The sequence below is a fragment of the Mizuhopecten yessoensis genome, unplaced genomic scaffold (assembly GCF_002113885.1).
Source record: "Mizuhopecten yessoensis strain PY_sf001 unplaced genomic scaffold, ASM211388v2 scaffold11123, whole genome shotgun sequence".
In the NCBI taxonomy this organism is placed as follows: Eukaryota; Metazoa; Mollusca; class Bivalvia; order Pectinida; family Pectinidae; genus Mizuhopecten; species Mizuhopecten yessoensis.
Window position 1 is genome coordinate 151,280 of NW_018408891.1, and position 13,278 is coordinate 164,557.

General features: G+C 31.9%; 1 protein-coding gene across 2 annotated transcripts in view; it reads right to left on the reverse strand.

Moving 5' to 3' along the window:
• LOC110466176 (cadherin-23-like) overlaps window positions 1-6,168 on the reverse strand; it is a 31,816-nt gene extending 25,648 nt beyond the window's left edge. For both annotated transcript variants that reach the window (XR_002464713.1, XM_021522529.1), the window contains exon 1: window positions 6,046-6,168. Coding sequence is in view for 1 of the 2 variants with exons in the window: in XM_021522529.1 (XP_021378204.1) it covers window positions 6,046-6,111 (66 nt within the window). In the remaining variant the exon portion in view is untranslated. The remainder of the gene's footprint in view (window positions 1-6,045) is intronic.
• Between the last annotated feature and the right edge of the window lie 7,110 nt (window positions 6,169-13,278).

Here is a 13,278-nt window from a genome sequence, read left to right on the forward strand (position 1 = left end):
AAAAAAAAAAAAAAAAACACTGGGAGAAGAATGCTGTTTGAAGAATTATAGTCTGTTTCAGGGTAGTATTGGCAGTATTTATCTAGATATTTTCACCCGTGGTTAACCTTTCTATCTAAAGTGGTGTTCTATCTAAGCTGGAAGCTGATCATATTTAATTTAATAATACATCAAATAAGATTTTCAGATTTCAATAACAAAGTTAAAATTAAAAATATTTCAATATTAATTATATAAATAAATATATTCAATATTAAATATATCCATTTTGCAGTCAATGTGCTGCTGAATTGACATATGATAAAAATAAAATATGTTATTGTATTTTGTAATAATTTAAGTATATATTTTAACCTGTAGACTTATTGGTGGCTTAAAAAAGTATAATGAAAATGTAATGTAATGTAATGTACAAGTATGGATATAGTCGACTGTAAACTCTCAGATTTAAACTTTTACTATTTAGTGATGGTTATATCTGCAGTTTGAAACATTTAGTGGCGTGGATTTGCATAGAGTGGTGTCCCGTCATACCCAACAATTGCTATAGTGTCTACAGAGGTATAAATAGTGCACAACAATACTACACAATATATCAGAGTTATATCGAAAGTAACAAGAAATCAAAGAAAATTAAGAGAAACCTGAAGCGTATATCGTGATTGGAACAACTCAAACTCGATAAAAAAACCAAGAGGAACTATATAAAAGGAAAGTTATTTTACATAAACAAATCTTTTAAAGGAAAGACACAATGTGATAGGACCAAGTTCCATGGCATGAATATGAAAAATTATTCTATTTTTTCAAAAACTTAAATGTATACACAAAGTACACAATGGTTTGTTTTTTTAAATGATTTTAAAAAAAGGTGGCCAAAACCTGTTGAAATTAACCCAACAGTCATTTACAAGTCGACACAGTGACTACCTACTCATGATCATCAGTTACTCCAGTAGAGTCACATAATAACTTGCTTACCAACCGTTGCTATGACGAAATGAAACCCACCACGGGATAAATCTCATGGTGTCATAATAGTTGTGTTGTCAGACAGTATATCTGGCCATTGCTATGCTATTATAATGTTATCATAGCCAGTTATTCAGCTGACGAAAAAATGGCTTAAGATTGCGTAAGCTGGGTTTTTTCCAAAGTAAGCGTCACTGTCTTTTGATAATATAAAACATGTACTGTAATATAGTACGTCATACACGTACATTTGAAAGGAGAACATTTAAAAATTAGTGAAAACTGTCTTGAATAAATAGCATATTAAGAAGATCTTAATAAAAGTGTTCTGCATTGACAGACTCCTCTATCACAAACATAAAAAGGAGGAGTATTGAGTCAAGAGTAATTGACAAGTGGGATAAGTTCAGCATTGAGCTCAATGGAGATGGCATTTACAGTCAATATGAATGGTAAAAAAATGCAGTCAACACCATAATGAGCGCTAGCGATGTATGACTTGTTTGCCTGCAAAGCTACGCCATTGATACACAGTAGACTGTCATATCAACATAATTTTAATGGTTTTATTTACCTTTTTGGAGTATTTTAATATAAGGGAAACTGAAAAGTCCTTAAATCATTTCACATATAGTTTAATTGATATTTGTACCATGTATGCCTGATCGGTGGATAGAACAGCCATCTTACAGGGTTGGTGAGTAGTATCTAATGTTACAATTTGTATGTCATAATACTGATGATGTCATCTCGTGGGCCATACAGTCGTAAATATAGAATATAAAGATACTCTTATATAACATTACCTCTTAACTCGATACAAGCAGACAACAAAAAGAGGAGGGAGCGGAAAAAACACCAAAGAAAAAGCAACATATCATGAATCCCCATAAAGTGTTTCTTTTCCTAAGTGAGGAGAGACTATTACGGAATCTTTCAACACTAATCTAGTGTGTAGGTCATCTTACTTTTATCCACAAATGTTTATTATTTTGCTGCAAAACATTTCAGAAATACAGTATATCCCTTATTTAAAAGTCATTGACTTTGGGTTTTAACTGATATGAATTCGTATTTTAAGCATTCAACATAAAAATCTATCAATACACGTACTGTTGACGTGAAAATCCTGTGTGTAGAAAAATACGCAATCTGACTCTTAAAACTGTTTGTTGTATGGAAATGTTCACATCGGCAACGGGTTTTAAATATTTATATTCAGTATATTTTTAACCTTTATAATATATAGATATATATTCGTTTGTGAATATGTTGGTGCCTTTAATCAGCGTTAAAAACCCGAGTATTTCACACCGCAAGAATTTCAAACTTTACACTTGTATTTTATATATATATCCAGGTTTTAACAAGGATTACTGCACAGCATATGTATTCATTACTTGCACACTATACATGTTCTCCTGTATACTTCCGTTATACGTGATGTCTATGTGTGAAGAGTTCATAATTCACAATATGAATTAGAATACTTTGATACGACTCATAGAAACTGATCAGTCATTCCGAAACGGCGTTGAAAAGATTGTGAGATCGTCAGGACAAAAGGCAATATCTTAAAGTACCCTAGCAATTATTGTTCAGTTAAAGCACCTGTCAGTCTATAATTAATACTATACCTTTAAATTATAGCACAGACTGTTTGTATTAAACGTGTTGATTGTCCCTGTCACAGAGTGAATACAGTTTTATGAAAATAGGGGACAGCTATACAGTATCGTTATTATATATAACGGTATATGACAGAGAAAAGTAGTTTATAGTTAACACTGATTTATCATAAGGCCCAATGGATAATGACAGCAAATGGCTATCTCACACAATTCGGATAGATAAGGAAGAAAATGATGATCCCACAGAAATGCTTCAGAATGGTGTTTTATAAGCTTGCCTTCGTTACATTTGTGTTGAGAATGAAATATTTACTGTAGATAACAAACCATACTTGAGCCAGGGGGCAGTAAAGTATGGTCGAACTGCATATCCTGTAATTTTACATTTTATTTTTGTGTTTCCCCCCACATATGTAACTCTAGTAATCTGGTTTCGAATACTGTAGAATCATTTATTTTCGTGGGGTTAAAAGTTCGTGGTTTTCGTATACTAGTCTGTTTCAAGGACATTATATTTCACTATTTTTTTATTTTCTCCTATCTAAATTATACCAAATTTATGTTTTCGTGGGGATTTAATTTCGTGGATTTTTGTTATCCACGAAATAAACGAAATTTAATGTCCCACGAACATTTATGATTTTACAGTATTGGTTATAACATTTTATTATTTGTTAAAACATACAGCTGTAGACTATGGTCACTTAGATTGATATTCATTTATTTCCCTTTGAAACGGAAAGTTAAATGACCTTTTGCCGATTGAGAAAGCCAAGTAATGTTAACATTTACTTACACAAAACGCTCGTACCGTTCATTTAGAATTCTGAATTTTCATCATAGTGTTTAAGGCCAAATAGTCTTAAGTTTTCCAAAATTCATAAGTAGAAATACACTTGGAAGAGGTTTTGTTTTGTTTTATAGGGTTTAACGTCCTGTTATTAGCTAAGGTCATTTAAGGACATGCCTCCATGTGTGCAATGTGTGGATGTGTGCTGGAGGTCCTTTCGATAGCGCAGATCTGATGCCGAATTCAGTGCTACCTCACTGAAACACCATGCCGAAGGCACCCATCATACATGTAGTATCCGCCCGGTCGCCTTATATTGACATCGGAAAACCAGCTTTTGTCATTATCCTAATTGCTGAACGTAAAGCAGGGAATGACAACTACCTTTGTATGTCCCGGAATAGGGAAAAAACCATTGCCTTGCTCACCTTGGCTAACGTTCAACGTTAAAGCCAAATATGAGGTATTGCCAAGCGAGGGGCCATGAAACAAAAGGTAAATAGAAGCAGAGAGAAATATAAAGATTCCAGATATTGCAATGGGTGCAGCAGATTTATTTTGATCGATTTTCTATGCCCAAGAAGAGGGCACAAACGCAAATCCCCAATTCTGCAGAAATTTCCCAAATTAGTCTCCGTTTACGATCATGCACTGGCTAACTGCACCTGCATGAGTACATTTGGAAGAGAAAAATGCCCATAAAAACCTTTATAATGTTTAAAACTCAGATTAAGATCCTTTGAAAACAGCAGACAATTTGTTCGTAAATGTTAAATGAGCATTTCATGTAAAAACGTACCGAAGTAAATTCAAGCAACATGGTTCACCTAGCCTAGGGGATTGGTAATCAAACAGCAAAGTCAACTACCTTGTTACGTTAAATACTCACTTGAAAACTTAATAATAAAGTTAGACGATATCATAGACAAAAACAATTAACGGGGGAAAATAGATCTGTGCAAATGTTGACAGTCACTATACAGAAGTGTTCTCCAAAAGAAAAACAACCCCAGATTGGCCCTTGTGTTATATCAAGCCCCCGGGCCTAAACGTGTAGGTAACTTTGGCAAAATTTGTGTCTGATATGAAACGGTCTTTAAATAACATCTTAATATTCTACAATTAAATAACATTTGATAGTTGCCATAATCACAAGTCCTAAAACGAAATCGTATTTAAATTATATTTGTACATTACAAAACGAAATAATTTGAATGCATTTTGCATACGTAAGCACGAGTCCAGAAGCGGATCCAATGGGGTGTCACCAGCGCACGTGTGAATTGAATATTCAATGATTTGTTTAGTTCCTGACTGGTACCGGTGATTCTTTAGTTATATATTACATAGTCTAGGCCACACAACAACCTCCCACCCCACTCCAACAGGTTAAAATTATGTGTTGATTCTAATTGATATCACCATCCTAGCATCAGTTAGCACACCCTGATACAGACTTTTTACCTGTAGGGTCGGTGGTCCGTAGTAGCCACAGGGCACATATGTTAGTTTGCAAGAAGGACAATTAAAAATTGAAATAAATGAATTAATAAAATCTAATTAATACATTAATTATTCATTCCACTCGGGCATTTTACACATAAACAAGAGAAGAAAATAAAACAAGAAAGATTTAGATATAGACCCTAAAAAAAGTAAAAGGCCTAGAACAGTATCTAACTTAATTTTGTGCAACATGACATATGTTTAACACAGCATTTGTCGCAAAATAATCTGAAAATCTGGAATGGTGACACCCTCCTGAAAAGAAGCTGGATCCGCCCCTGACGACTTCATCTTATGTTTATTGTAATAGAAGGCTGTATTAACAAAATCATTATCACATGAACATGGTATGCAATTGTCTTCTTCCGATTAATAAATGTGAAATGTTTATGTAAATGTAAAATAAACGTACAGTATCGAATTATAAAACCAGACACTGTCCTCACACAACAAAATATCACTGGTGGTGGTATTTGCTAGCGACATCGCAGCATACATCAAAATGTAAAATATATATACTTAACAATATCTCAAGAATCCGTAATGGTCACATTGCACCGTCATCAAAACATCTGTATATCGATGATTATAAAATCGACATACGGCGATTCGTTGCAGCAACAAGTAATTACTATATATTTAACACACAGGTTAACGGAACCAATGCAATTAACTATACAATGATAAAATAAAGCGCCTGCTATATTCAATAAAAATAAATTATGTTACAGATACTTTTATATCATAAATACTCAATATATACATTTATATTATATGCTTTGTCACAATGTTAATTAATATCATTTATATATATCAGATGCATTCTTGTGGATGTAAATTCATGCATACATTGTTATAAAATAAAATAAACAAGCATATTTCTTTATTTTAATGTAACACATTATTCAATGATAACGTTTAATTTGTTTTTCAGTTTTAAGATTGAACATCAGATGATGTCACGGTACTTAAGATATATAACACATCTTAGCAATCAAGGCAACATTCACTTCAATATTCTAAGCATCAAAAATTAGAATAAGCATAGCATATTAAAAACAAACACTACACTGTATATAATCGTTTTTAAACGAAACGCGTCAATGTGTACGCACTAATCATAAAATAAAAGCAAAATATACTTACAACTGCTTGACATGGAAACACTTGATGAATGAGAATAATTGTAACGCAAATCCACAACCCAGTCATTTTTCAGCCATGAAGTGTACCCCAGTGTCTCTCTGGTGGAAATTTTAATATCAACGGCAGTATATCCTCTTTACATCCTGTTTTGTTCAAATGCTCTTGATATATTGTTCGTAACACGAGTATTAGTAGACAGCTTTCTAACGTGGAAAAAATGATAAACTATTTCGATTAAGTAAAATATGTATGCTAAAGAAAATAATCACCGTTTAAACGCTCGACGTTTACGTCAACAAAAGATGCTTTATTCCTGCTAACAAAGTGTTCTCTTCTTGAGCGAAGAATACCTTCGCGAGGTTTTTGTCCAGGTGAAAAGAAATAATGTGTTATAAGAGAGTATGTCTCTCGCGTGTTGGATTGAACTATGTTCTGCACCCTTACCAGCTTAACAAAGTAAAAAGAGTCATTAAAAACCAAATAAATAAATTTAATGAAAATACACGTCCTTATTTACTTTTACCTATCAGGTATGGAGACTAAATATTCATCAAATTTGTGAAATTAATAAATGAGTTTTAGACACAATCTAAAAACTTCCTGACTGATAACCTAACAATGCTACAATTGTATGGTCCTAGTGACATGAAAAGGTATATCTGAATAAGATTTCTTGCGTTAGGTCTATATAACTAGCAAATACATTCTATTTGTAATTATTAGCATTTCTATTATGAAAAACATGATATAATTAAACAGTTCAATAACCTAATGTTGAATGGTAAAGTCTGAAGGTCTTCTTTAATATATCAGTTTAAACTATTAAACATTATATAATTACTAACACCATCACGAATGGACACGTGTAAATATGACAACAGGTTGCAAAAGGATCTGATTATATAAATGTATTTTTCTTATGCTGAAATTTATGTTATTTACATATGAACGTTATTCTTAAATACTTCTTTCTAAGAATTCTGTTACAATAAATGTTAAACATTTTGCAGCAATATAATTTTTAATTCTACAACAGTAAATATATGCATCATACAACTATAATCGTATAATTCATAAGAGTAAATGTTATCTTTAAAACATGTTAAAGTAAACGTATAGTTATACTGTAATACATATAATAATACTGAAAACCTCAAATGAAAGTATAAATCTGCGTTAATTTTTTGTCTTTTTCCTACTTCTTTACATCGTCAATATCGTTTCTGCAGATTGCCCCCTCCGGCCAATTGTTCGCGGGTTATAATATATTATATACTATTTACTAATTGAAATCCAATGAATGTCACTAGCACTGGAATTTGTCCAATGTTTTGTTTAGTTAAATGTTGGATAGATCTCACCTACTCTTAACTCGAATCTTAACAATTCTATCATTATGTGTTTTAAAATTCATTTGCGAGTTGTTTTTGCCTATCACATTTACGCCAAAACAGTAGTAGTATTTGTCATTCTGAATTAAACAGCAATGCCTGTTCCTTGGGACTTTAACGACAAGTCATGATGTTTTCAACGAAGAGTTAGGCATGAAAGCTTTATAATAACACTATAAATGAAAAATGTAAAGCTATATTGAAGTGACTCAAATCAAATTTCTTTTCTGAAGAACAAGCCTATTTGGAGGTAGAACGGAACTTTGAAACTGATGATAAGTCTGAAAAACTGTTGGTCTTTAACAGTTTGGAATTGGATACACTATTTCTTTAAAATACTACCGGTAATATATTAACCCAAATTTAGATATTTCTTTTCGAAATCTTGAAATTTTCGCATGATTTTACCGGGTATTATTTTGGTTCTTTGGATGCATGTTTATGATCTTTATTTAATAAACATCGCAATAAACTCACGAAAAGTACGCAATAAAGTATGGTACCTAAGGACATTAAGTCGTATATTCTACAACAAAAACGTTCAATATCTGGAGCAATATTTGTTTATATTTTTAGAAATATGTCAATTATCAACAATGATAGATAGATCACGAGTAATGTGGAAATAATTTATTCAGGTAGAAACACATGCATTTTATCAAACATACAATTGAGATGTTTGTGTTTAGACCTAAGCAAAAATGTATGTAATTACGTTGGAATATTTAGACAAAATGGTGTTTATTTTTCTCAACAGTAATATGTTTAACTCATATTAAGTTTGCTTTTTATTTCAAGTCTTGTTTTGCGTTTCTTTTGTCACGATTAAATCCGTTGTATACTTGTTTGTATCATTTCGGCTAAGTGCTAGGTCTTTTTATAAGAAAGCCGTGTTAATTATTGAAATAGCAACGGAGCATTTTCAATCATTAGTAAACTCACATGTGCTTTATAACGTGAAAATGAAAGCGTTCAATAGGAATGCCAAACCAGTTTTTGAGCGCATGCATGCTGTTACAGCTCATTATCTAATATAAGTGGACCAAACTCATTTTAGACAATTTTGTAACAATATTATTGTGTGGTGAATGTATTGCGTCAAGTATGTCCCTGACACATGCCCTTTAAGTAAGTACATAGGTGCATTGTATTGTTGTCATCATGTGTAAAAATAACGTAAACGACACAAAGGTGATTGCACCAGGTTATGTCAGTAATAAGACACAGTACTGCAGAAATGAATTACACTATGCCATAAAGCTCTTGCTTTCGACAGTGCGGAGAACGTCATAAATTACGTTGTCAAGGTATCTTCAAAGTTCTTCTGTGTTTTTTATATGTTCGGCTCTCTTCATAGATATTTTGTAGGTCAACGTGAATAAATATACAATTTATCATCAGTCAAACAAGACTAAACATAAGAAAAACTAAATGCCCGTGATAGGTGCATTGCAATAATGGCTTTCTGCTAAATAATACTATATATCATGACCGCTATACAATACACATGCATTATATAAAAAACACTGTTTCCCAAAACAAGTAAGTATGTATGATGCACAAAAACTAAAATGCGATTTATACTATAGACCTACTTGCTTTTTGTACGTAAATATCTTATGTCTGTCATTGTAAACATACGTAGATAACACAGACATTGGAGGATGCTTTATTGATAAAATGGTGATGTAATCATTCTAATCTCAAACATTGTAGAATATATTAGGCCTAGAAATGACAGATCATTAATAAATGGCAGGTGAATAGAATTTGTCCTTTTTACATTAATGATTGAATTAAATGGTAAACTAATTCTTTTATGGGGATATCGGCACAGTATTATGTATCCCGGTAGTTAAAAGTTCTATAAAATAAAAACAAAATAAAAAAAGCAAAGTCGTAATTTTGAGGACAAAAGAATAAAATGGTAGAATATGTCTTACATGGAGAAGTGGTACCGTATACCTGATCACTTAGTAACGAGTTACATGGGACAAAACAAAAACAAAAAGAATTCCACTGCGTCGAGACCAGAAATCGAGGTCTGTGAGATGAGGAACCGAGGAGACATCAAAACAAACTCCTAACCTCATCACCACGCTCGAAACAACGTGCTTCTGAAAGGGAAAATGTTTCACGCACCATGCATATTTAGCACTGATGCAGACACATGCGTTCTTTTAAGTCACACCTTCCAACACTTGAGTTGTTATATGAGAGACAATGTCTAAAAATATGCAAGCAGAGGTACTTAATTGAAAAACACTAATAAAATCACGTTAGTCAAAAGTAGCCAATATTTCAGTTATATTTCCATTGCACGCTAACAGCATATACATCATAAATACATAGCTAAAGTAATGAATATTTTCAGTTGTACATGTGTACAGCAATATATAGCTACAGTAATGAATATTTACAGTTATACATATTTACAGTTATACATTGCTACAGTAACGAATATTTTCAGTTGTACATGTGTACAGCAATATATAGCTACAGTAAGGAATATTTACAGTTGTACATATTTACAGTTATACATTGCTACAGTTATGAATATTTTCAGTTTTACATGTTTCCAGCAAAATATAGCTACAGTAGTGAATATTTACAGTTGTACATAGCTACAGTACAACATATTTACAGTTATCCATATTATCAGTAATATATATTAACAGTAAAACATTGCTACAGTAATAAATATTTACAGTAATACATCACCACAGTAATACATATTTTAACTTTATACATATTTTCAGTAATTCATATTTACAGTTATGTATATTTACATTAATACATATTTACAGTAATACATGGCTACCTTATTTAATATTTATAGTAATCCATGGCTACAATCATTCATATTAACAGTAATACATGGCTACACTAATTCATATTTACAGTGATACATGTCTACAGTAATTCATATTTACAGTGATACATGTCTACAGTAATTCATATTAACAGTGATACATGTCTACAGTAATTCATGTTAACAGTGATACATGTCTACAGTAATTCATATTTACAGTAATGCATATTTACAACCGTTGAAATATATTTACAGTAGTGATATTTTGAGTAATATATATTTAGGCTATACTATCGTATGGAGGAATGGTTCAACAACACCAGACTTAAAATTTGGAATGAATTATCTTCATCTTTTGTTAATCTATCGATTAAGATATGCATTAAAAATCCAATTACATGTTAATTTTATGAAGTTTACGTATTTTGAAACAGCATTAAGTTTGTAAGCAACGCGGACTTAATCTTGCTTATACACCATAGTAAACAGCAAAATTGTATAACAGACAGCAGAATAGTACGAACATCAAGCAGTTTGTGCAGAATGTGATTGATATATTAACTCTCACAAACGTTTAAAGGGACCACCAGAAGCCTTAATAGATAACCATGAAGGCATTTACGCATCAAATTTGAATTTACCTCGCTTCACAACATAAAATTAATATTTTGAATTGGATAGTTGCAGACATACAATGTTTACGTCTGTGGAAAACAGTGTTTTTGTGTAAAGTTTAGCGTGTAAAGAGGTTACGTTCACACCTAGCAACAATGAGATAATGACTTAAACGGAAAAAGGCACCTCACTGTCTGTGTTATAGAAAAGATCATCCGACACATCTTAATAATGATTGCATGACTTTGAATCTGATGTAAATAAATACATGTTTTTCACACTGTTCAGTTAAAAATTATTAAATAACAAAGACGATTTTTTGTACGATTTTTGTGTTCGTAAAGATTGAAAAATTTTATTAGAGTTCTCATTCACGTGGGTTTTCTAAACAAGTTGATCCATGTCTAACAGGCGATAAATTGTGTTTGTTATAAACAAACATTGCATAAATAGGTCCAGGAAGTTTAATGAAAGCGTAATTATTTGATAGACAGTCATCGACTTCACGTCCTAAACAGAAAAAATGTAATGACCACAAATGTGGACCTCGTCCCTCTACATGGGCATGAATACATCGGTAGCCTACAGCAAATATATGCATTGCATATCTAATTCTGCTAATTTTATACTTATGTATCCATCGCCTACCTATAGCAGACATAGAAATAGCAAGTCTGCTTCTGCTAATTTTACACTAACGTTGACATCGCTATCCTACAGCAGATATATATGTTGCACGTCTACATCTTCTATGTTTACACTAGCGTTGACATCGCTATCCTACAGCCAAAAATAGACATGACACCTCTACATCTGCTAATTTTAAACATACGTTGACATCGCTAGCCTACAGCAGATATATACATTGCACGTCTACATTTGCTAATTTTTCACTAACGGTAACATTGCTCACCCATAGCAGATATAAACATTGCACTTATACATCTGCTTATTTTACACGAACTTTATCATCGCTCATCCAAATCAGTTATAGACATTGCACGTCAAGATTTGTTTATTTTACACTAAGTTAACATTGCTAGCCTATACATATGTAGACCTTGCACGTATACAGTAGATATTTGTATACACATATGTACGCAACACGTCTACAACAGCTACATTGTATTATGACATGACAAATGTTGACATCCCTTCTATACTGCATATCTTATCATATATACACATTATAAATCATCCGTCAATAGCAGATTTCTTGACATACACAGATACATGTATAGACATCAATAATTTATATCAGATATACACATACTGACATTCAAAGTCTTTGTCAGAAAAAATAAAATACATATGTTGGCACACTGCATCGTCAGTAATTATAAAACATATGGACATCGTCCATCAAAAAGAAATGTAATGATAAACACATATCTAAGCATAATATTTATATAAACGATATATAGACATTACCACATATATGCATTGTCGATCTGATGTCTCACATTTTGTAAAAAGTTGTTTTACGTATGTATTTTTTTCCTGAGCGTTTTAGCCCGAGTGAAAAATAACTATTTGCAAAGTAAAAACGTGATTCCTAACTTAGGTCTATTCTTTACAGTACATGTTAAATTTCTGATACATGTAAGTGTTATTTATAATTACTTCAGTGTCCCAAAACTTAAACCAAACTATAGTGCCAAATAGAATATCATCAAGGACACAACAATGACGTTACAAAAGCATATCCTTGTCTCAATTCGTTGATTTAATCAGTAGATAATAGGTTAAATTCCAGTAAAAAGAGGTTCTGTCTACTTGTGTATTATACATTTTTTTGCAACATCACATAATGTCGTATTTCATGGTCTGAAACTATTTTACTATTGTAAGATTTAATTGGTATGTAACAAAATGACAAACACACATGTAGACATCAGTCGTTATGGGTTTTATACTTTGGATACTAGAAGACACTTATGACTATTATATCATGTAGTATTTTAGGCTGTTTATTATTATTTTTTATTTCTAGTGAGACAAATCCAAATTACAATTATATTGCTCGTTCGATTCATTTCTGTATCACGAATTGATAAGGGAAAGCTGTTGACACACACCATTTTCATGTATAATAATTACAGTTCCTGATCATTACAAATAAAATTATATACAGATAAATGAACTTACAACACAGAGTTTGAAAAGATGCATGCTAATGAAAAATATTTGCAAGTTCTATGTTCGCCATCATGTTCTAATTAAGAAATAATCAACATATGTGCGGGCATTATGGTGGAATATATAACGAGGGTGAGAAAATGTTGGTAAAAATACTTAACGAAGGCCGCACATAAGTTGATTATTTTTATTCTACCACATCAAATGTAACTAATTGTAAAGTTTTGCTGTCTTATAAGGCGACATGACCTAGATAATTCGATATGCAAATCAGAC